Source organism: Haemaphysalis longicornis, unplaced genomic scaffold, assembly GCF_048455015.1.
Source record: "Haemaphysalis longicornis isolate Haplotype H1 unplaced genomic scaffold, Haemaphysalis longicornis Haplotype H1 scaffold_3, whole genome shotgun sequence".
In the NCBI taxonomy this organism is placed as follows: Eukaryota; Metazoa; Arthropoda; class Arachnida; order Ixodida; family Ixodidae; genus Haemaphysalis; species Haemaphysalis longicornis.
In genome coordinates, this window is record NW_027526335.1 from 156,201,472 (window position 1) to 156,226,429 (window position 24,958).

Here is a 24,958-nt window from a genome sequence, read left to right on the forward strand (position 1 = left end):
ATGCTTGTGGTTAGGGTAGTAATTCCGAATCTGCTCTAGCGTGAAGTACTTTAGGGCTGGGATTGGCAACCTTGATTTACTGATAATTTCCGGTATTAAGTGCAGAGGGCTATAGGCGCTCGCCTTGTCGTTCTAGCTCGATTGCTCGCTCGACCCAAGTATATAGAGCAGCAACGCCGCGTCCCGGGGTACGTGGTGTACGTGGCGTACTCCAGAGGCTTCGAAATCCAAGCGCTTTATATAGTCATAAGCGGCGCTGGTGCTACATCTCCCCGTTGTTCAGCCTAAAGAAACCATAGGTACATTTAAAGACAAATATACGTAATTACCCGCAGCGCCCGCGTTAATTTTATTAGGAAGACTCGTTTTGCTTGGTGTTTACAATAAGAGGGGAAAAAAGGAGCCGCGCAAGAAAAAAATGGCGTGTTCGAAATGACGCAGGAAAGCCCCACGTGCAAGAATAAATGGTGCGTTCGAAATGCCGCAGAAAGGCTCCAGACATGCGAGAAAAAAATGGCGCGCGCGAATTGACACAAAACAGCGCCACTATAGAAATTAAAGCACGCACAAAGAGACTAGAACTTCCGCTGCCACAGTTTCAGGCAGGGGGTGCGCGAGGACTGCGAAGGCGGGAAATTTGAAATGTGTGGTGTGATGGCAGCGACCGGATAACGGCGGTACAGCTGAATATGGAGAATCACTGCTTTGAACTTCCCACAGCATACACATTGGGTGGAACGGCTTTAATTTTTTTACAAAAACCGTTTAAATTATCTCACTTTTTGTTTTGTTTGTTGCTCTCTCCACAAAGGTCGTCTTATTCAGGAGTTTCCCAGAGCCACAGCACTTGCAGTGGTCTGCTAGGCCGTATGGCCGTATGTGGAGTGGGCCTGCAACGTCTATCCCCACAGTCTTTCACACAGGCCACTCCACCTATTTGAAACAATTATTCAGCATGAAGTGTACATAGTCATGGCGAATACAAACTAATAGACAACTCCCATGCTTCATAAATCACAGCACAGCGCACCACAAAGAAACCTCAGACGTATCAGAGTTAACATCGCAGTATTACGCACCAGAAACAAGTCTTCAGGCATATGTATACCGCGGCAAAACAGGACGCCAGTCACAGTCACACAGATATATATATTTATGCTCACGAACTCCCTCAGACTCACGCTCACAAGTCGCTCTCCCACCTCGCACTCACTCGCACTCATGTTCACTTCTCGCCCTCACCACTCTGACCCAATCGCGCGCAGGGTCACCACTAGCCGCGACGACTCGCCCTTACTTTTACTCACGCTCACCACTCGAAGCCAGCACTCGCACTCACTCGCGCTACGCGCGCCACTCTTCCTCACCACTCGTACTCACTCGCGCTCACGGTCACCCCATGCCGTCACCGCTCGCACTCACTCGTGCTCACCAGTCGTCAAACCTCGCAAACGAGTGTGCACGCATACCCTCTATGAGTCACGAAACGGAACAGTATCAGAACCTTATGACGTAAGAAGCCTATCCATATCATATTCCGAAATCAGCACACAACCAGAGCAATAATTCTACGGTGCTGTTAAGCTGGAGCGCAGTCACGAGATTTTTCCGAAGCTAAAATCAAGCACTCCATTAACAACCATCAGAGTGGGCGGTGCCTGCGCCTACTAGCCAACATCGAGCACAAGCGCAATAGTAGAGAGCGGCTAGCGGCTAGCGGAGGCTCACGTTACGGTGGCAGGTTACTGGGACCCGACCGCGCATGCGCGCGCGGGGAGGGTCAGGAGGTTGCCCCTCAGTGGAGAGAAGGCGCGGGCATAGGGAAGATCGTCCGGCGAAACTAATCCCCCCACCGGACGAATTTTTCACCTTCCCCAGTCGGGCCCCGCTACCCGCCGCAGTAGCGTTAGCGCACGGTACCCGGTATGCTAAAACTTTCTAGTGGCGCTCACCGCGGTAAGTCCAACAAATCGCGTGAGTAGCAGCGAGTGCACTCGGGAGTGGTGAGCGGGACTCAGCACTCGCGAGTAGCCAGTGGGGCTTCCCAATCGCGAGCGTTGGGTGCACCTGCACTCGCGAGTATGAGTGGGGCTCATGGAATGTGGCACTCGCACTGACAAATGGGGAGCAGGGCTCTCCGCTACAGCTCTCGCACTCGAGAGTGGTGACTGGGGATCACTGCGAGTGGGGCTCTTTATCACTCGCACTCGCGCCCGCCAGTCGAAACCGATGGCGAGGCTCACTCACCACTCACTCGTGAGTGGTGAGTGGGGCGTGTGTGAGCACACTTATGAGTCAGCCTGCCGACCTAGGGGAATATCTGGGTTAAAATATAATTTCGTAAACCAGAGCTCCCTTACACTTTGCATTAGACGGACAATTTGGATTGGGCTTTTCGATGGCAAGTGAGAGAAAACTACGCACAATACGCTGTCAGCACACTTAAGAAGTCTCCTTTTGGGGCTCGAAACGCAACAAAAAATATACCCAAACACACGTGCTCTGCCGGCAAATTTGGAGCAGGGGTACAGCCTACGTGGGTAAGTACAATTTAATTAGGCGATTGTTTGCATTGACTGCCAGAGGAGTGCGAGTCGTGTGAAAGAGGAGAGAAAAGAGGCTCTTTTGCGTAAGCAGTAGCCTAAGACGAATGTTTTTAACGGAAATCCGCTGCAAAACAAGCTGGTGCTGGAATACGTCTTCGGGAGGACAGCGCGGAGGGTGAAGAAGGGGTGCCAAGCGAGCGCTCTTCCCCGCTTTTACAGTTGGGAAGGCGTCTCCGATCCGGGATCCATCATCTCCGCCATGCGTGGTAGCGTGGTGAAAAGCCGCGAACAAATGTGATGACTTGGGGACCCTTGTGATCACCGAGTGATGACGACAAGACGCCGAGGGCAAACGTGCGGGGTTTACTGTATGGCGAGAGATGAGCCGTAGCAATACAGGAACAAACCGTTACGGGCGTAATTACAGCATACTCAAAAAGAAGGACGGCATCGACCCGCTGTTGCAAAACGAATGCGAACTATTACCGAGACGGTGGATTTTATGCTCTATAGCCGCTGCGGCTGCGCAGCTGTCCCAGTGCTTCTGTGCACAGGGTCTAAAAATACTGCAGTCACATACAACGCTCTTTGTCGATTTCGTGAGGCCGGTAGCAGCGGCGGCCGTTTAGGCAGAGAGCGGGGAGAGAAGACCCCCGCTGCGGGGTTCACTGTATGGGGACATGTGTCTACATAAAGATCCGTTGGCTTCTCTTTTATGAACAGCCGAGATTAAGTCATCAACAGCGAGGTGCTCTCGAGCCGGCCGTTCACCGGCAAACTGGCAAACTGCGATCTGTTTGAGCACGCTTTCTTACACTGCACCACATATCTCCGCAACTCGCAGCACGCGTGATAACGGTAACGGCGCGCTAAATCGTAACACCAACCACAGCGAAAAGCTTCTGCCTTCTATCAAATCGTAATTCGATAAAAGCCTGGCATTCAGACCCTGACCGAACATGTGAACAGGTACTGCACCAGCAGCTAAAAATGACAGAAAAGTGCGCTGGTTTTTCTTTGATATTTACTCGTTCTTTTACCAGCGGAATGGTTTTATTAGTACTTAGAAACCAACTCGTTCATTTACAAAGAAGGTCATTGCATTAGTACAGCAAAAAACGTCTGAGTTGGGCAGGTCGAATGGTATTCCAATGACAGTCACCGTTAGGCAGTCACTGCCGTGTGATGCTTCTAAACACTGAGACTTCAAACGTTGTTGAAATGCGGTTATGTTGTTTTTGCTGTTTAAGTTTTTGGTTTTTATGAACAGTGTAAAACAAGAAGTAATGATAGCAAGACCACCAATGAACAATCCAGCCGACGGAGTGTTTTTTGTGAAACCAAAGCAGAATGCACGTTTTGAATGCGAAGTTCTGGCGTACTATTGTGCTTGGCTCCTATGTATACGCCTACACATACATTGAGCAGCCACAATGTTTCACTGTGCTTAATCAACCAGGATACCCCATGATTTAGCCTAATAAACTGTATCCATGCTATTCTGTCTCAAGCCACGATAATCCATCTTAGTTTATGTAAGCCATCTTATTTCTACTTAGTCCTTCCGCAATCTCCCTCAATACTACCCGAATCTACCCAGTGAATCATAATTCAGATAATGTTTTTCAAACTTATCTTAGTTCACCCTCACGCTGTTTAAATGCCTCTAATATCATAAATATCGCGCCTGCATCCCACCTAATAACAAACTAATCTATCTTTACATAATATTATTATATGCCTTATTTTCTGCCATAATTCATTGAGATTCAAATTCAACAGGCCTACTTCAGTCTAGGCCTTCTTAACCTTCTTTATTTTGAATGAATCCAGCGTAATATTGATTACTATTAGGCATTGCGCAATCGATAATTCATCCTTATTTAACTTAGTCTACCACAACTCATTCTAGTTTGTTGTTCGGTCCTACTTACAACTCATTTCTCTTTATAGGTTTAAAAGAAAAGAAATACCTGTGGAAGGATGTTTGCAACGCGCGGAACCCCTACAGCGGGACCGAGATATTTTCCTTAGTCAACACTAGATAAACGTTCAAAGGCCGTTGGAAGATACTAAAATGTTAATTTAGAAATATCACTTCTCTCATATTCCCCCCAATATTTTCATGCCGATTCCGTATACCCCACCGTTTCTCTGTGAAGAGTTTTAGAAAAACATTCGCGGTTAAAACCACAAGGAATCTTTAGGCCTTGCCTCTTTTCAGAATCACCTTTTAATTGCTCCGAAAACGAAGCAACCCAAACAGGAGGATGAAGGCTGTCATCGAGGACCGGGTTGTGCACTCACCTTACCCGAACATCAACATCCCTGTGTGCTCATTGTATTCTTTGGTCGAAGAGAGGTTACGGATGCAGCCGGAAAATCCTGCTCTGGTGAGCATTTTTTCTCCGGGTGTTTTTGTGCAAATGTTGTCAGGTTTAGCATTGTTAATAAATAATATACGCGCCAATGTTGTATATACGCAGCTTTAAGAGACTGCCCTGAGATAGTCTAAAAAGAACCTGCGGACACCGCATGGGCTACCTTCGGTATTCATTGTGACAGTATTAGCGACACCTACACTTCGGAACCCGAGCCCCAGACGTAAGCTGTGACCAACCTTTGTAAGGTGTTTATAGCACAAGGGTGTAAAACCACAAACGAGGGTCGTCGGAGCCCATCCGCCAGAGCTCGACTAGGGCTTCACTATGGAGCAGTAGTAAAGCTCCTGTTGATGGGCTCCCTGTCTGTTTGCCAGGCAGGGAGCTGAAGACCTCTCGCCATCAGGGAAAACCGAGCGGAGAAAAAACCTCCATTCCCAGGTTCATTTCTATGACGTGCGGTATTTTCTTAACTCCTCTCCACACATGATCGGTCCCTGAGAAGGGGCCACACCGAAGTTACATATCCACCGCTTCCAACCATGATATTACCAAAACCTTCCAACTATCCCCGTTTTTTGGTTTTTAAATGAGTTGAAAATCAAAATCCACTTCTTTCAAGTCACTATTCCTTTTGTCCAAACTCCTTGAAGGAATCTTCGGCAAATATTACAAGGCTAAATCCTAGAACAGGCGAAAACTGAGTAGAAGTAAATACTCACCAGCAAGAACAACTCTCCTAATCCAAATTCTCATGGCTGATCTGAATGTCAGTTTCACACTGCACCGCAGCCTCGACACATCGCGGGGTGTGATATCGGCTAAACGAAACAGATGCCCACCTTGTGGAAGGCGTGAAGGATCATGGTGTTACAGCCGTGAGGAAAATCACCATTCGGGAAACGATGCAAAACAAACAACTAAACGCAACACCTCGACTATCAACCGATCGAAAATTCCTGAACGCACCAGTGCTGCTCTAAATATAGGTGTGTATTACATCGGGACACCCCTACCTCACGCCGCTGGTACATGTTGCAGCTGTTCGAGCAAGGCATAAACTATTGCTGCGGCAAAATATCCTGTACAAAATGCGCGGCAAAGGTCCACCCAAATGACGAAAACTCTACCATTCCCGCTGACTCTAACTCCCAGGGAGGCCACGTGGCATATTCCCCGCCTGTGAGATATTTAAACAGGAAAGATAATCAGTAACGTCAAAGTCACTGAAAACATTTTCTTCTCAGAGGTGCGAAAGAGGTTCCTTTCTTTCCCCGTCGAGGGTACGACGACGCAGCTCACCACGGTGAGGAGTGGCGTCTGGTTTCAGCGGCTACTGTGGTGAGTGGGGCTGATCTGATTGATCTGATCCTAAGTTACATACAGCGAAGGGCAAGCTCGCAGCGGTTGTGTTGCTCATACGCACCGAAGGAACCGCTCCAGCGGCTTAGCTTTCACGGCCCCCTCTACACCTGACGGCGCCGAGGAGACGAAGGTGGAGGCTATAGCGGGGGGCCCCACCGCCATGGCACCGCCTGTGCCACCTTGGCGCTCGCGACACGCGTGGATGCGGCGAATGCAACGAAGGGCATCGGCAAAGGGTGCTAAGTCCACAGGGCCAGGTCCACCAGGCACCCATATGACTTATGTCGGCGATGTGAACCTCGGAACTTTTTTATCTGCGTAGCAGCGAATGGAACGGGTCCTATCGGGGAAACTCCCAGAGAAGCAAAACAATGCCCTCCGAGAATAAATGACCCAAAAGACCTTAGATAAGCAATCACACTAGAGTAGCTCTGAACACTTAAGAATGGAAGCAGGAAAATGGTTCAATGAAACTTCGGAGGCCTTTTTAAAAAGTTTGATGATGTGTACGAGATAGCGAATTTTTAATTAACCAAGCATCTTCCGCCTACAGGAAACTTACCTTAGTACTAAACAGACGAAGTTTATTAAGAAATTTTCCTTTCTTAAGAACGCTTCTGGAAAGTTCAGGTATTCACAAAGGATAGGGATGGCTGCACACACCTTGCGGCCGGGGTCGCATAATCATCCTGAAATACTTTGCATTGTACCGTATCAATCTGAACACTTTCCTTGAGGCTGTAAAATACATTCTCATACTGTCACGAAGCCGAAGATGATGCAGCTGTCTTAAACAAAAAACAAGTTTTTTGGAGCGAACTTGTGCTTCCCTAACAACCTAAAGCATACACAGGTGGCGAAGCAGCAGTCCGCAAAGTGACGTGCGCAGGCAAGTGGCGGCGAATTGAATACCACGGCGTCTCCTCTGCAGGCTTTTAGCTGCGGGTACGATTGTTTCTCGAACCGTCGAGTTACATCCAGTAGAGTGTAGACGAAGGAAGATTATTCTAGGCTAGTGACGTTAAGGAAAACGCTCTGTTTATCAGAATGAGATAACTCGTGAGGCATAAAAATGAAGAATTGGACAGATAACACAGCCGGGAAGTAAAAACAAAACATAAACAAACCCAACTCAAGGTTCGCGGCATTTCCCCCTCTAAGAGTGCATTGACCCCATGCTAAAATAGTTACAGTCCAAACAAAAATAAAAAAACAGTCACCTCACGTGGTAAGGTTTTAGGCGAACCAAGTGGACAACTTCGGGCCGCTTGCGCCACCGAGATGTTCTGGAATCGCTGTCGGGGATCACCTCGTACATAAGTTTGGCAACACGTAGTAGAATCCTGTAGGGTCCAAAATACCGTCGCAGAAGCTTCTTACTAAGTCCGCGTCGTCGGATGTTAGTCCAAGATTCCCTGGGTTGTACTCAGCGTCTCCGCGTGGGAGATTGTAGCGTCCGGCATCCACTACCTGCTGGTTCGTTGTAAGAACTCGAGCGAGCTGGCTAGCGTCCTCCGCACGCTGAAGGTATCCCTAGACGTAGGCATTGAAGTCGTTGTCTTGTGCGTGCGGAAGCATGGCGTGAAGCAGCGTAGTCGGCCGTCTTCTGTAGACAAGCTCGAACGGTGTCATTCGCGTAGTTTCTTCGATAGCCGTGTTGTTCGCAAACGTGACATACGCCGGCCCTTCATCTCAGGTCTGATGTTCAACGTCGACGTACATAGGCAGCATATCCCCAATCGTGTTCAAAAGTTTCGTTAGTCCGTTCGTTCGGCGGTGGTAGGCAGTCATTCTTCGTTTATCCGTGTTGCTGTAGCGTCATATTCCTTGCATCAGTTCCGCAGTAAAGGCCGGTCCGCGGTCCGTGATTAGGACTTTTGGGGCTCCATGTCGCAGCATAACTTGGTTTATGAAGAACTTCCCGACTTTTTGTGCAGTACCCCATTGAAGAGCGTCGGTCACTCTTCTCGGATTGTCACGCACTTCTCGGATCGTCACGCAGGGAACTGGCCCAAAGGTACATTCTAATCAGTTCGAAGGACCTCAATGGGACGGCGGTCAGCTGAAGAAGTCCGGTGGGTCAGGTCAGCGGCGTTTTTCGTGTCTGGCAGTCACGACAGCTCCGGACGTAGTGGGACACATCGGTTGTTATCCGGGGCCAGTAGTACTCCGCCTTGATTTTTCCAATAGTGCCTGCTGTGCCGAGATGTCCGGAGGCAGGGTCGTCATGGCACGCTTCGAAAATTTTCTCTCGAAGGTCTGAAGGGATTACAGTAATTTATTTCTTCTCGTTTCCGGGCTGAAATATTTCTTCGCAAGAACGGAGGTTTTGAGGCGGATTGCTGCTAAATTGCGTTTGAGGGTTCCACGCACGGCGACACTGCGTCCTTCGAGGATATCGACAATGATGAGTAACTCGAGTTTGGTACGCTGCTGGGCGGTCAGGGAGCTCTCTGTCACTACTCCGAAGAACCCCCTGTCTGCATCCGAGTCTTGAGGTGGTGGGTCGACGGCCGCACGGGACAGACAGTCGCCGTCGGAGTGTTTCCTGCCCGGTTATAGACGATTCTAACGACGAAATCTTTAAGGCGCAAGCTCCATCACCCAAGGCGGCCAGAGGGATCCTTCAAATTGGCGAGCCAACACCTTGTATGGTGGTCTGTCACAACCTCGAAAGGTCTACCATACATGTATGGGCGAAATTTCGAAAGGCCCAAATGATAGCGATGTCCTCTTTCTTGGAGTCAGAGTAGTTTTTCCCCTCCTTTGTCAGACCATGGCTGGCATAGGCGCTAACGTTTCACAACCGCTTTGCTTTTGGACGAGGACGTCACCCAAGCCTATACCACTGGCGTTGGTGAGCATTTCAGTTTCGGCGTTTTCGTCGAATGAACGAGAACGGGCGGGCTTTGCAGGTATTGTTGCAGCTCGCAGAATGCTTCCTCTTGGCCACTTTCTCAGCTATAAGGGGTACTATCTTTCCCCAGGTGTGTGAGTGGCTCTGCGATGCATGCAAAGTTTGCAACGAAGCGCCGGTACTTTTCGCACAGTCCGAGAAATCTTCGCACGCCCTTCTTGTCTTTCTGTCTTGGGAAGGTCGCTTTGGCTGAGGTTTTCGCCAGGTCAGGCAGGACTTCCGCTGTGTTGACGACGTGGCCCAAAAACTAGAGTATTCTTACGCGAAGCGGCCCTTTTCAGTCTTCAGTGTTAACCCCGATGTACGGATGGCCTAGAGTACTGACTCCAACCTTGCAAGGGGTTCGTCGAAAGTCCGGGCGAATACTACAACGTCGAGGTATACGCGGCAGGTGTGCCACGTCACGGCAGCTAGGACAGTGTTCATGACTCTTTGAAACATCGCTGGCGAAGTGCATAGCCCAAACGGCATCACCTTGAACTCGTATATGCCGTCCGGGGTTATGAATGCAGTCTTCTCTCGATCTCTCTCGTCCACTTCAATTTTCCCGTAGCCTGTCTTCAGATCTATTGATGAGAAGAACTTCGCGTGGCAGATATTGTCGAGGGCGTCGTCGATTCGTGGCAAGGGGTAAAAGACCTTTTTGATAATTTCTTCAGTCGCCTGTAGTCAACGCAGAACCTCAATGTGCCGTCTTTTTTTCTTCACGATTACGACCTGCGCAGCCCAGTGGGTTTTCAATCACTGTGTCATGCGTCGCTGAGCAGGTCTTTGACTTGAGCGCGGATGGCTTCTTGCTCGTGTGAAGAGACACAGTGCGATGACTGTCGGGTAGGTCGGGCTCCATCTTCGGTTATGATCCGGTGCTTCGCTAGAGGTGTCTGACGTTGTTTTGCGCTCGACGAAAAACATTCGCTATAGCGGCGCAGCAAAGCCAATAATTGGTTCCGTTGTTCTTGCGGTAGCACCGAATTCACGTCGAAGGGCTGCGGCAGCTTGAAGGATTGTACGGGTGTGCGTTCAAAGTCGGCGACCACGATCACGTCACTTGCTTCTTGCGTTTCTTCTAGGAATGCAATTGCCGCGCCCTTGTTTAAATGATGGTATTCTTCGCTGAAATTAGTGACAAAAACTTGGGATTGGCGTTGCGTAAAGTGCGCAATGCCTCTTCCGACGGAGACACCGCGGTCGAGGAGCAACCTTTGGTCACTCTCTACGAGAGCGTCGACGTCAGGAACAGCATCTTAACAGCAGACGGTTATCATCAAGCTTGCGCGGGATGGCAGGGTGACATGATCATCGGCGATCCTTAAAAAGGACGGTGTTCCGGGTTCGGTTCCGGCGTCATGGAATGATCCGAGGAAAAAGTAAGAGCGCACAGGTTGGGCAAGCTTTCTGCGCACAAAAAGCGTCACACTGTGGCGAAATGTTTCAACAAGACGTGGAAAATGTTTCAAGCCGTGGTATTAGGTTATAGAACTGAACTTTTGGAATCTTGTGTGACTATTCTATAACCGTTCGTGAAGTGCGCCGTATGCTTCTTGAATTTTGAAATACAGATAAAGAGCGGGTGATGGTCGGCTCGTATTAACCAAACTTTTGATTACGACGACGCTTATGTTTAGGATGCTGGTAAAGGCTAGGCTATTCGTTTAAACCAAAAAGAAAGGCGTGAACTTAACTCCCAAGCATATGCGCCGACGACTGGATGAAGTGATAATTCCTGTTGTTTCATTCCAACTAGTTCACAGTAGTTATCAACACAAAATCGCCTGTTTCTTAGTACCAGTATTTGTTTTCTGTACACTAACATTCGGAGTGTCTTATCAAGAATTGCCTCCCTTTCTTCTCTTCTTGATTCATGTTGCGCAACTATACTAGTATTAACAGAAACGCGGTTGAACGACAGGGTTCCTGATAGCAGCATTCTTGTCAGTGGATCGGACTTCAGCTTTTTTTGGCGGCGGCGGACTAAACCGTGGGGGAGGGGTCGTTCTCATAGCTGTCAAAAAAGAATTCTTTGGCTCTCCTATCATATTCAATTCCTCTCTTGAATGTGTTTTTGTGTGCATAAAATGTGACGCGTTTCATGTCCTAATTGCAGTTTTTTACCGCACTCCCGGTATGTCACCCTCATTCACAGGAGAAGTTCGTAAAATCCTCGTAGAAGCTTGGGCAATTTCAACTTCCCGAGCGTTGACTGGTGTTCACTTTCTGTAGCATCCAATGAAATTGAGCCATTCTCTCTTCTTCACACCTGCCTTGACTTCTCGTTAACTCCACTAATTAACTACCGAACTTGTCGTTCCGTGACGTCTGCGAATATTCTTGATCTAGTAACTACCAATTATCCCGACCTTTGTTTCAATATTACTATCTTAGGCGGCATCTCGGATCATGCCATTACAACTGGTAGCATTACTCGTCCCTTGAATTCCAGAAAAACCAATAGTAAAAAAATTAGGTGCTACGCTAGAGCCGATTTTGATGCAATGAACATTTGAACACTCAACTGTCGCGTTTTTCCGACCAGTTCTTGATTTCTTACCCTTTATGCTCCACTGAAAAAAATTGGCTCATTTAAAAAAACATTTATGAATGTGATTGAGTCGTGCATTCTAGTCTTAACCATAAAAATAATTGTGCAGTGCCTTGGTTCACCCGTGCACTTCGCCGCTTAAACAATAAAAAACGCGATTTTACAGCCAAGTTGATAAAAACAGACTCGGTGTCTTGGCTGCGCCATAAAGTGTGTGACAAGCAGTATCAATACCTTCTTAAATCTACTTGCCGCAATTTTTACACCCACGACTTAACATCCATCATCAGTAACAAAAAACCCTCGGTAATTCTGGCGCGTAATAAATCCTAAAAGCTACCCTGACATAATTATTATAGATCATAGCGGCTAATCTGTTCCAGAATCTCAGTGCGCGCAGATACGTAACTCATTTGCGTCGGTTTTTGCTTGCAAAGACGTTGCTTCATAACCGCTCACAACTGGTTTCATGGAGGGCATGATGCCTTAAATCGTCCTTACTGAAGGGGGGATCTTATCTTTACTCAGTAAACTCAAATTTCATCAACATGTGATCATATAGACATTACAATAGAGTACTAAAAATACTTCTTTAGGCATTGCTTCAGTACTAGCAGCACTTTTCACTCATTCCTTATCTGCGGGTTCAGTCCCGCGTGATTGGCGTATAGGGAAATCTGCACCCTTCAAATCAGGCGATCGTTCTTAACCACTAAACTACCGACCCATCTCTCTGACTAGCAGTATTTGTAAAACTATCGATCATATCATAAATTTTCAAGTTATTAGTTACCTAGAAGACCAAAACACTGTTTTTAATTCCAACACGGTTTCCGCAAAAGTTACTCGTTACTCGCAAAAGACCCAATTGGCGGGATTTAATAACCATTTATATACTTCAGTAGAATCCGCGTTGCAAGTGGATGCAGTCTTCTTAGATTTCTCTAAAGCCTTTGATCATGTTCCTCACCATAGCCTACTCCTCAAGCTATCTAAATTTAACCTACATCCCGACGTTGTGGTTTGGACTAAACATTTCCTTACTTCTAGACTTCAATTTGCATTTGTCAACCATCACGCATCTGCTTTCGCTCAAGTAACATCAGGGGTCCAGGAAGGCAGCGTATTAGACCCATTACTTTTTCTAGTCTACATTAACGACCATCCCCCGTGTGTATCGTCCTTTGTTCGCCTATTTACTGATGACCTTGTAATTTACCGTACCATTTCTTCTGATACCGGCCACTGCAGTCTCCAATCTGACCTAGATACTATTACTCTTGGTGCTTAAGATGGTTGATGCGCTTGAATTTTTCCCAAAGAGAGCAATTGTCGTTTTCAGGAGGAGCCCCCATTTCGCAATTTCTGATACTGTAAGTCATAATGCAATAGAGGTAACGAACACGCACAAATATCTTGGTCTTCATTTAAGAAATGATTTACAATTGCACCACCATATTAACGTAATCCTTGCCTCAGCAAACCGCTCTTTAGGACTACTCATGCGCAATTTAAAACAAGCCCTATCTGATGTATAAACACTTTCGTACGTCACCCTTATTCGTGCAAAATTGGAATGTGCCTCCGCAATCTGGGATCCTCATCAAGCATATCTCAAAAATAACCGCGAGTCTTTACAGAACCGTGATGCTCGCTTCGTCTTTTCTGATTATTCAACATTTTCAAGCGTGGCAGCATTAAAGGGGCCCTGAAAGGCGTTTTGAGCACACGAAATGAACTAGCGCAATCGTTAGATTGGGTCGTCAACGTCATCTGTGCCAAGTATTACTTTTTTACGCGCAGCGGAAAGCTCACACTTTTGTTGCAAAGTTTGTCGTTTTTTTATCACCCTTCCCTTCGTGTTTTTGTACGCCGCCATCTTCACATGTATACGTCATCGATTCCCACATGTTCGTCATGAGCTAGACATCCTGCTATTGGGCGACTTTCTCACGCACTTCCGGCAAAGAGATGAGTCGTCTGCTCAGCGTCGGCTCGCCGGCTGATCTGTCAGCGTAGTGCCGGAGTGCTTGGACATTTTACGATAAATGAAACAAGTGTAAACAAACGCTTAACCGTTTGTATTGAATGCAACACGGCCATAACACGACATGGATATTCTCTTACCTGAGTACGTTCCATAAAGAGAGCGTTGAAGCCCCGTGGCACTTCTTTCGTGCAATCGCTGAGGACGGCCTGATCCGAATGCCCGGGTTTGACGCACACATTTTATTAAACTTCAAAACAATCCAGAGATGCGTTTCGAACGAACACAACATCACAACATGCGTTGCAAGTGTGAACCGCGATTGACCGACGATGGGTTGCCTCCTCCTGCCCGTCGTAAATTCGGCACTCACCTCGCGCGCGGTTTGCGGGGACGAACAGCAAGTCACTAACTCTGGCGCACAAGCCGAGATGGCTTTTAGCCACGCACACTGCACATACACCATGCGAGGTTGAGTCGTACGCCGCCCGAGAAAGATAATCCAGAACATGGGAAGCACTATCTATCCGCAGAAGCACAACGTCGCATTTCATCGCGAAACAACGGCGTCCACAACACACACACCATCGCCTCCTGTAATGCCAAACGCACCTCGCACTTCGCAATGGGAGTGAGTGGTACGCCTGCAGTGCCCACATGTCGTGAGGTGGGGCCCCAAGCTGAACCGGGATCACGGAACCGTAACTGACTTCTAGAGTGGTTTGTGCCTTGTTGCCTAGGCAACCGATGTTTGAGATTGTCAAAGAAATGGCGATCGTTCCAGCGCTAGAAAGCTCAGAGCCGCGGCGGAGCATGTTTTGCCAACGTTGCCGCTCTCCACCACGCGTCGCCCCAAGCTGAACTGGTCACAAGATGGAAGCGTTTTGTGCACGGGTTCTGTATCGGTTTAAAATGTCTTTTTCACATGCCGCCAGCAGGAATTACCACCGCCGCAAAATAAGACCCGGCACTAGTGGGACCGCATCTGATACGGCACTTTTTGGATAAACAGTGCGCGGTGCATTAAAAAGAACGAGCGCACGATCCTTCCCCTGCGGCTGCGAGTTCGCCGCCGATAAAAAGGCACGTGCCGCCGATAGCAACTGCACCAACAGACACCGCGAAACGGCAAGGCCAGGCCGCCGCACGCATGCGGGCAGGTTTTTCGTTCGCTTTTCCAGCCTTGAGTGGAGTGCGGGATTCAAGGTGTCAACAAAGCTTGCCCGTAGCAGACGGCAGTATGAGCAGCGCAATAGCGGAAGTACGTCATCGCCGAGGAGCGCAGCATCGCGGGAGGGAAGGCTGGCGCACCGTCAACAGCGGAGAGTAAGTTGAAAGGGAGGAAACGCGGCGCGACGATAATGCGCGGTTTTTGATTTACGATTTCTCAGCTAATACTCATCGCTTTAACAAAATTCTTGCGGGAGGAGATTGCTAATACATTGGTTTATTTGGTTACATGTACATCCATGCATCGGCGGAAGGTATTTCAGGACCCCTTTAAAGCGGCGTGCTGAACTGGATAAGGTATGCGTTCGGCGCGCATATGCTCGCCTGTCCCTTTCCATAAAATATGCTTCCACCTAACACTTCACAGGGATTTATTTCAGCTTCCATCAGCCATTTTTCCACGCCGGGATCATCCCAACAAAGTTAAGCGCCCACAATGTCATTTGTCCTCGTATGCACACTCATTCCTGCCCCGCACAATAACTGACAGGAACGATTTCATCGCACATCTGGCAACTCAAACTGGCATAAATAAATTTCAAGAGTTGCTTCGAGAATTGTAATAATTTCACTTGTATTGTTCTTTGGAATGTAATATTGTGCACCCACCGCTCTTCTCTTTTTTTTCCCTAGTTCGCTTTTCTGTATTTAATGGTATTTAACTAGTTCCGTAGGGTAATTTCGTTGTCCTTTGCAAGTGCCTTCTTGCGGAGGCGCAATCCGTTTACTTGTTGAAATTATTTTTCCTAAAACACATTGCATTCCTGCCCTATTTTGTAGCACTTAAATTTTCTTTTTTTGTTCTTCTCTACTTTTTATATTTTTGTTCTATTTTTATAATACTGCTTTCAACATGTGTATTTTCAGTGTGTGTATGCCCCCTACTATGCAATACCCTCCATTGAGGGCCTTTAGGGGTAATACGAAATAAAATAACTACATAAATAAAATAAATATTGATTTATATTTATGCAATATTATTACTATTGAGAGGCTCTGGGAGTCGCCAGTTTCAGTTTCAGTTTCATTTTATTAGACAAACATAGTAAATAACATAACATCAGTATGCAGGCAGGGATCCCATAGTGAAGAACACTGCAGTTGGGACCCCTGATGAATAATAACAAAATAAACAATAGGTGCAGTCGCTGAACAAAAATAAATTCATAAGGATTATACAATTGATAAACAAAATACTAAGCCATGAAATGTCGAGGCAATGCTAATATCCTAGAGACAAACAGGAGTAAAGAAATGGTAAGAGTGCGCAAAAACTTGTAATGGAATCTAACAGCCTAATATTTGTGAGAAGCCATACACATGTAAGCACACAATTAGTTATGCACACATACAAAAAAATGTGCATTTCTATGTGTACTCATCTATAGTGTACTGTCTATAGATTAGGATATTATGAATTTTAGTCAGGTAATAGAACCTTTTTCAAATACATGGCCATATGCACATACAAACATATTCCTAAGGTCAAAATTATCGTAAGGTGTGAGGAACATGACGTCTTATGATGGGTAAAGTGTAAAACGCAGCAAGGTCTTAAATAAGTTAAGCGATCTAGAAGATGTGATAGTAAACTCCAAGTTGTGCCACTGCTTAATCTCGGCAAATTCGAAAGTGTACGTTCCGTAGTTGGCCCTTATTTTTGGGAGTATAAAATTATTTTGTTCTGAAAATCCAGTGTTATTAGGGTTAGACAGATATCGTCTACCTATTATATACAGGAGGTATTGGTTGTTGAACACGCGGTATGCCGTAATACTTATACTATAAATTATCAGCCTCTCCAGAGGGAAAATTCAAAGTTCTTTGTACAGAGGTGTGACATGGGCATTATATTGGCTACGAGTGATAATCCGAAGTGCTTGGTTGTGGATATGGCGTACTGGATCTAAATGAACTTGGTATGACTGGCCCCAAATTTTGATGCAATATCTTAGATGGCTGTGAATGAAAGCATTGTAGAGTGTAAGAAGGGTATGCTGGCGAAAGTAGTAGCGAGTTTTTACAAGTTCTCTTATGCCATATGCCATCTTTCTTCTTAGTGCGGTGGTATGGACATTGAATTTTAAGAGGTTGTCAAGCTGGACTCCAAGGAATGTGCATTGATTGCAAGGCAAGATAGGGTGCACGTCAATGTGTAATGGTTGCGGGTTATATGTTTGGTTCCGAGAACGGAAGACCACATACTTTTTTTTCGACGGATTGATTACTAATTTGTTTTTGTGACACCAGTGGTTTACACAAGAGAGATCGCAGGTTAATTGGGTAGTCAGTGTCTGTATAGATTTATCCGAAGTATAGATAGTGCTATCGTCAGCGTACATTAGACATTCTGTGGAGGTGGAAAGACAGGTGGGAAGGTCGTTTATGTAGACTAAAAATATTAAAGGCGCCAATATGAGCCCTTGCGGTACGCCGACGTTACTGTTTTTTTTTGGCTGAGATCGCACCAGAAACACTAACTACTAATACTCTATCTAACAGGTAATTAGGAAGAAGCTGTGAAGGAGGTCCTACTATGCCATATGAAGAGAGTTTTCCTAATAGGATGCGGTGATCGATGGAATCAAATGCTTTAGTAAGGTGAACAAAAATCGATCCAACAAGCTTACCGTCGTCTATGCCTCGTTTGAATTTATGAGTAAGTGCTATGAGAGCTAGGGTGGTGGAATATCCCGGGCGAAAACCGAATTGTCTTGGTGTCAGAATACTATATTTCTCGAGATAGTTAGAAAGCCGGTGGTAGATTAATTTTTCAACCACTTTACTAAAAAAAGGAAGTATAGATATGGGTCTATAGTTTGTTATTTGTGTCTTGCCACCTTTTTTATGTGTTGGAATCACTTTACTTTGCTTTAGTTGGTCAGGAAAAACACAAGTTTTGAAAATGAGATTTACAATATAAGCGAAAGGTTCTACTATATAGTGAACGACTTCTTTCACGTGAAAGACCTTGATACCATCAGACCACTGCTAATTCTTTTCATATTAAGAATAGCAATTCTAACCTCGGCATGCGTGCAAGGGAATATAAAAAATGATTGCGGAAAACGTGGAAGACTATCGACCTTATTTATAGAAGACCGGTTATCAGTGAGATTACCAGTGTTGGTATTTGGTGGTTTCGAAAATGCCGTGCTTAAAGCATTCGCGATGTCTATCGGGCTTGGAATATGTTGTCGTCTTCAAGAATGTCGCTTATTTCACTTTTAGGTATTGCATTGTTCAGAAAAGTATTCAGTATGCGCCATTGCTTAGAAACAATATTACCCGCATCAAAGGTATGTTTTTCCAGGTACTTTTTCTTTTGGCGGCTTTTAGCAGTGATGTCACGGTATTGGAATATTTTTGGTAACGTTATTTTAAAACAGCGTTGAATGGTTTTCTTTCTGTATTTGTATACAAGTTTTCTTTTTTACGCATAATGTTAAGTAAACTGTGCGTCACCCACGCGTTTCGCGGCAACAGCTAATTCTTTGACATAATCTGACCGGGTGGAAGAGTCTATTGCGGATTTAGGAATTGAATAAAATTCGGCATAAGCAGTTTTAGGATCTGTAAGAAAGGTAACACGAGACCAATTGACAACGCTTATTAATTCCGCAAACAGTTTTTTGTTAAAAACAGAATGCTGAGATTGAGGGTTCTTATCCGCCCAGGTCCAATGAAAATGCAGTGCGATCAAATAGTGATCTGTGATATTCGCCCGTATTATGAAAGCCTCTGGAGGAGTTAAAATGTTGCTTAATGTATGATCTATGAGGGTGCTTGTTCCTTAATCGGAACATCGTGTTGGAATGTTCAGGCAGGAGGTTTTATTCGTGCGGCGACAGCGCTACGAAGGCCCAGCCAGAAATACGATGCCGATGGCAGTGTCGCCGCCGGGATGAAGATGATGCGATGATCATATGGTGGACACCCAGAAGAGGGCGATTGTCGACATGCTAATACAGCCTGTACCACTGGTCACACTAAAAATAATGAAAATATATCCTAATTGTGCATAATTTATATAGGGCTCTTCACGCGTGGATGCCCAAAGTCGCCTGATCGAAAAATTCATTAAGTCCTGAGGAGCATGCCTTGTTAATAAGAAACAGCACACATATTATAATATAGAGCACAACATGTACACACCTTGACGTGGCTAATGAATCTGCAGTTCTATTTCCATTCTTGAGTGTAAGTGGGAACAAACACTTACGGAAGAGTCAACTTGCCTACCTCCCTAACATAAATGGAGCCCACCAGTTTTCCTTCTCCTAAGAGGTTCCATGAAGCCCTAGCGGGCTGAAGTATTCACAGAGACAACTAAACTACACCACACATCCATATCACACCTACAGGTGGAAGAAGCAGTCAAACTTAGCACGGCGCAGATTATTGACGCCGCCGAAAAGTCTACTCCGCAGGCCGTCAGCGCCCTCCGCAATGCTAGGAGAACATTGTCGAATGAGGACTGTAGGCGCGCGTCTTGTAGGCACGCGTTTGCGTCTTGCCGCAAACACTAATCTCTTCTAAGGTATGTGCTCTTGCGAACTCAGCCAGCGTTCCTGTTGGCCGGAAGCAGTATACCCCGGTCTCCTGACTCACGAAATTATGACCTGCAAAGAGGGCTTCGAAAAATACAAATGACACTGACGTTTTTTTTAAGGCTGGTGTTTTTATAAGACCTAAAAATGGGGTCGGTACAGCTTTCCCTTGAGTAACCTACCACAGGGAGCTAGGAGTTCGTAACGGTGGCCGAGATCCTCGTGTGAAGGAGTAAAATGTAATGGCGCGTATTTAGGGTATTAAAAAAATGGTTGCCTGTGCCGACGTTTTAGGTGATTTTATTGTACTTTAAACATGTCAAAATAGAAACCACATGTTCTCTACAAATCTTGGCGTTTCATAAGCCCAGAGTTAAGAGGCTGCATGAACGTAGTGAATGGGTGTCATACTGATATTCTGCTCCAGGTTGACAACGAAATGAGCCTCACTCGTGGTGAGCTCCTCGTGCGATTTCAACGGTATGCCGTAGGCTTCAAGCGGCACGGCGTGCGCCCTGGTGACCATGTTTTGATTCACCTGGGAAATGGCGTGGAAAACTTAGTGGCCGTTTTCGGCTGCATCCTGGCTGGAGCGACAGCAGTAATGGCGAAGCCGTCGCTTACTCAACGTATGTGAATACCTGTGCATCTTATTTTGGCTGTTTGATTGCCGTCAGGGGGATGAAGTAGGATGGCATTGATCAGTTAGTTTATTATGATGAGAGGCATCGGTTATTAGACTTTCAGGGCATTTTGGCACTTGCCGTTTATTCAATGCCTACTGAGATTTAGAAAATTAGAACCCCCACTTATAATGCTACCTATATTTACAGAAAAAACCGCTTGTCTCGCTTATATAGATCAGTTGTACCTTATTGTGGTGCTTGAGACCGAAATATACTCCTAAATAATTCCTAGTCCAGTTTAACGCAGCAAATAAAAAGTAAAACTGTCCTTTGCTGGTGCTGCCCCCTTCAGCCACGCTACTCTACATGCCACTGGTTTGTTTATGGACGCCTCAATTTAGGCTTAGCTGGGTAAAATGGACCCATGCTGGTCACATCACAAGTTTGTTTTGCCCAGAAGGACACACAATCACACGGCAAGTGTCTTTGATCTGTTGAACAGTCATATCTTCCCATCCCCTTTAAATTGGAAGCCTACGAGCTTGATCTATAAGTCTTGCAAAGACTTTGGAACGCTGAAGTTTTTAAATGAATTCACTAACTGCGCGTCATAACCAACAGAGGCTGACTACGTCATCAATGCTGCAGCGTACACTGAAACGACGCTGATTACATTCATTTCCATCAGTCGATACGCAGCCGTCACGCGAAATCCACACTGTACCACTACCTTGACCGTCCTTCTGTCCAATTACGGTACACACCTTAAAATCCCTATTACTCTTGGAATCCGTTTCTATGTTATAGGGAACTATGCAGGTGGCCGGCAGGAACGTGACCGCGCATGGCGCCAGACGGCACGTTTGAGAAAGAGTACTGAAGGATGCGGTCTCCGTTGCGATCTCCGCGGTTGTACTCCTTTCAAGTTTAGGGCACTGGTCTACTAGTATAGACAGTCGTCGGGGTTGGACCGAGGTTTCAGTCTGGCTTTCGGTCGGCAAGCCTAGGCTTTTGGATATCTTGTGGGTTTGCCAAAAGGCAGAACCATTTGCATCATTGCGGCGGAGGTGCGCCTTAGTGCAGCAAAGTCGCTGTCGCTTCCCGCGGACGTCCGCCGGAATACGTTTTCGGGGCCTCGCCGCAAGAAATCCTCACAGGTTCACATATTTATTGAGAGTTTCTATGTCAATGTACCGCAATGCCGGCGCATGTTTCCCACGATTTATTGTGTCGCGTGAATAAAGTCTGAGATTTACACAGGTACTGCAGAGGTCCTTGTGCCCTACGATTTAGTTCATATCGGTGTTGATCTTGAGTTCTGGCGCACATGTCATCGAAAAGTAGTTCGTGTTACTCGACAGGCCCGCAACCGGGAGTTTGTTGTTGTGTCCGCCTACGTTTTCCTTTGGGATTGTATAAATTCTTCACTTAACTGTTGCAGAGCAGATAACATACGAAATACTATCCCCGGGGCTTTTTTTACTCCAAAGCAGTATATCTGTAAACCAACAGTTTTCTTTCGATGAAGCCGCTTACTCGGCACAACTCTGGCGTTTATCTACACCGCAGACAATTTTTTTAAAACGCTATCAGCCTCTCCATCCCCCCCCTGATGCTTCTTTCACAATTTGCACAATGGGCTGATAACTGCTGTAGCACACCTATAATGTGATTGCCGAAAATAACGGATGCGCTGATGGGCATTAAAACTACAAATCCCCGCTGACGGCGTACGAATAACTGCCGCCGTTACCGCCTCATAATCATAGTCTCTTCAAGCAGCTGGAAACTCCTGCACGATGAAGAGGGCAGCTCCTGCGTGTAACGTTGATGGGAGGAAATCAATTTTCCACAGGTTTAGAGGCTTTCGGAGCGACGTTTCCACTGGTGTATTTTACGTCTAAGCATGTCCGCATAAGTGGTAGCCGGTTTATGCGTGCACGGGTGGGGATTAAATGAAGGAAGCGGGTGCCATTCAACTACAGGTTTTGTGGCCTCACTGATGACATGATTGTTGCGATGGCGGCAGTTTTTACGAGCAGGGTAAAAGGCCCTATGCGGCATGCCCGGTGTCCTGAATGGTCCATGTGATTCGGTTTATTCTTTACGCAAGCAGTAAAATGCCTAAGATACAAAGAGACAACAAGACACCCCATGTTTTTCTGCAATACAAAGCACAGGTCCTTCTCATTTTTATGCAGCTAATTAGGTAAGAAGTATGGTCTGTCGTAAATTAGAAACAAACATATTTTGTTTCGTGCACTCAGTGGACTCGTACACCTTCGCAGGCTATTCTTTTTACACAGCGAAACGGCACAAAATGTTTTATTTGTGACGTTTTTAAGGTACACCAGAGGAATTGCGGAGCTAAGAATAACAGGTTTCATCTCTCAAACCTTGTTGGCGCGATGCGAGGCTATGAAATAAACCTTGTTATTAACCATGGCTGTGCCACACGCGAAAGTCAGTGTCCGCCGAGACACAACACATATGAGGGAGAGTAATCAATTTTTCCTTTTTCCTAATTTCCATGGTGACGTCACGCGAACTAGAAAGGATATTACAAGCGTCGTTTCTTTGCAACCTTCTCCTGAAAGTCTAGATGAAATCATGGTCATTCCATCAAAAGGCGTTACAGAATCTACCGACATTAATAAACTCCTGCGCAATTTACAATAAAAGAGTCATCGGTACCTGACAATTTAATGGTACACAGGGTAAATCGAGGCAAGATTGCCACTTCCAGAACCGATGCCGTCAGCGCTCTACGAATTGCTCTAGTGCTGAACGAAAGGAAAAGGCGTCGGCTCTCCGTGTAGCCTCAACAGCACAACCATTGACCGTAAAGAATGTGTGGCAAAGCTCGCAGTGGAGAGACGGCTTGACTTTTGCACGCATCTCCATGGAAACGTGAGTTGAAAAAAATATTGCAACTGTTTCGCACATGGTAGGAAAACAAAAAAAACCGCAACGCTGCTTAAGACATGGCCGCGCGGAACCAAATACCGGAATCTCAGTTGGCCCTTTAGGCAGGCTATGTATTTCTTCGTCAAACCGGGACTTTACGTCATCCTACCATGTACTCTCGGTACTCAATAAAGCGAATGTTTGAAGATCTCACAGTCAGGCAGACATAGATCAGCCGTTCGGGATGAGTAAAATCCCCACAGCCTTGCAGAGGACGAATGTTTGCGGCGCCCTAAGCTTTTACAATGCCACCTTCTGAGAAACCCTAAATGATTTCCTGAATCTCACTTAAGCCCCGAACTACAGGAGATTACCGTGGTTTGGAGGACTGGCAATTTTACTAATTACTGGTGTTAATATCTTGATATACTCATTTTTAAACCAGGAAAACAAGCGAATGAACATAAGCTCCACATCTTTAGGAGCATCGTCTGCCAATTATTTGACACCTGCCTTCTCGGCAACTCAATCAGGAGCCAGAGAAGAATGACACATCCCCCTCGCACTAATTGAGCTGTCTTCTTTGGTGTTTCAAAATATTACGTGGTTGGGAAGACGAGGACACCTGAGGGAAAACACCAACGGGCATGGCAGCGATGCTCGTGAGATTGTATTCAGAAAAACGCTAGTTGTTCTAAGGTCACCAATAAACTGGTTCTCCTTCATCTGCGCCTGATTCCTGGTCTTCAAAAATTTGGTGCCGTGACCTGAATTGAAGCAACACGGATAGAGAAAGCCCATTGAAAAGGACTCACCGGCCAATAACAGGCATCGCCTCAGCTCCTGCTATAAAGGCATCTCCGCGTAAGGCGTACCATTATGAACCGCATCAAACAAAAACACGGTGCGGTGTGCGGCTAAATTATACAGATTCTCTGCGGCGAAGGCAAGGACACAGACTACCGTGTTACTGATGGGTGACCTGACAGACCAACTCAATGCGGTCACACTGAAAGAGACTCCTTTATTGACAGACAACAAAATTAGGCAGTACATTCTTGATGAATAACTAGCTCAAGGATATCAGGGAATAAATCACCCGCGTGATCTTCAGCTTGTAAAAACATCTTGCAGCTGCGTGCCCTCAAACGACTAGTACGAGGCATGAGGTCACCTCATCTAAGCAGTGTGTTCAAGTTGGACTACCAAACTTGGGATACAGGACTTTTATTCAGAATATATTCGCTGGCTGCAATTTTGGGACCAATTCGAGTACAAGTTACATGAGAATGCATCACTAAACAAAGTTCAAACATTTAAGCACCTGGCCATGTGTCTGACGGGAAATGCAGAATGCATTGTTGGAGGCTTGCTGATAACAAAAAAGAGGCACCCCATAACCATTGAACTGCTGCAGCAGAGTTTCGGCGACAAACTTTTGCTAGCCAGTTTGCCCATGAGAAACTTCCTAAACTTCCGGAAAGTCACAAATTGTGACAACTTGAATGATCTTAGACGCCTAAAGAACATGTTTATATATTCGCGTTAGATCACTCGGGAACATTTGCATAGACATTAAGTCCTACGGAATCATGTTGAAGACTGCACTATTGGACAGGATGCCCTATGAACTCATCCGCAAGTTAAACAGGCTAACGGTAAAGGAAATAACACCACCAGAAAAGGGAGGTGAACGGCCTGATGAAGCGTCGAAGCGACTTTACCTGTTGATAGTTGATGTAGGAATACGGCAGGATACTTTCATCATGACTATGGGCAATGAACACATCACCGAGATACCATCAACCCGTGGGTAGGTAATAAAATTTTTAAAGTTCTGCTTGCCCGCTAACTGTAATGTTGTCCCACGATAGTTGCCTTTTGTAGGCATTTAGACACATCAGCACAGA

At 46.1% G+C, this 24,958-nt stretch overlaps 1 protein-coding gene across 1 annotated transcript in view; it reads left to right on the forward strand.

The window, feature by feature from the left end:
- The first annotated feature begins 4,781 nt into the window (after window positions 1–4,781).
- The window catches only part of LOC144175493 (uncharacterized), a 79,255-nt gene continuing 59,078 nt past the window's right edge, over window positions 4,782–24,958 (forward strand). The window contains exons 1-2 of the mRNA XM_077704574.1: window positions 4,782–4,939; window positions 19,943–20,144. Coding sequence (XP_077560700.1) covers window positions 4,817–4,939; window positions 19,943–20,144 — 325 coding nt within the window. The 5' untranslated portion in view covers window positions 4,782–4,816. The remainder of the gene's footprint in view (window positions 4,940–19,942; window positions 20,145–24,958) is intronic.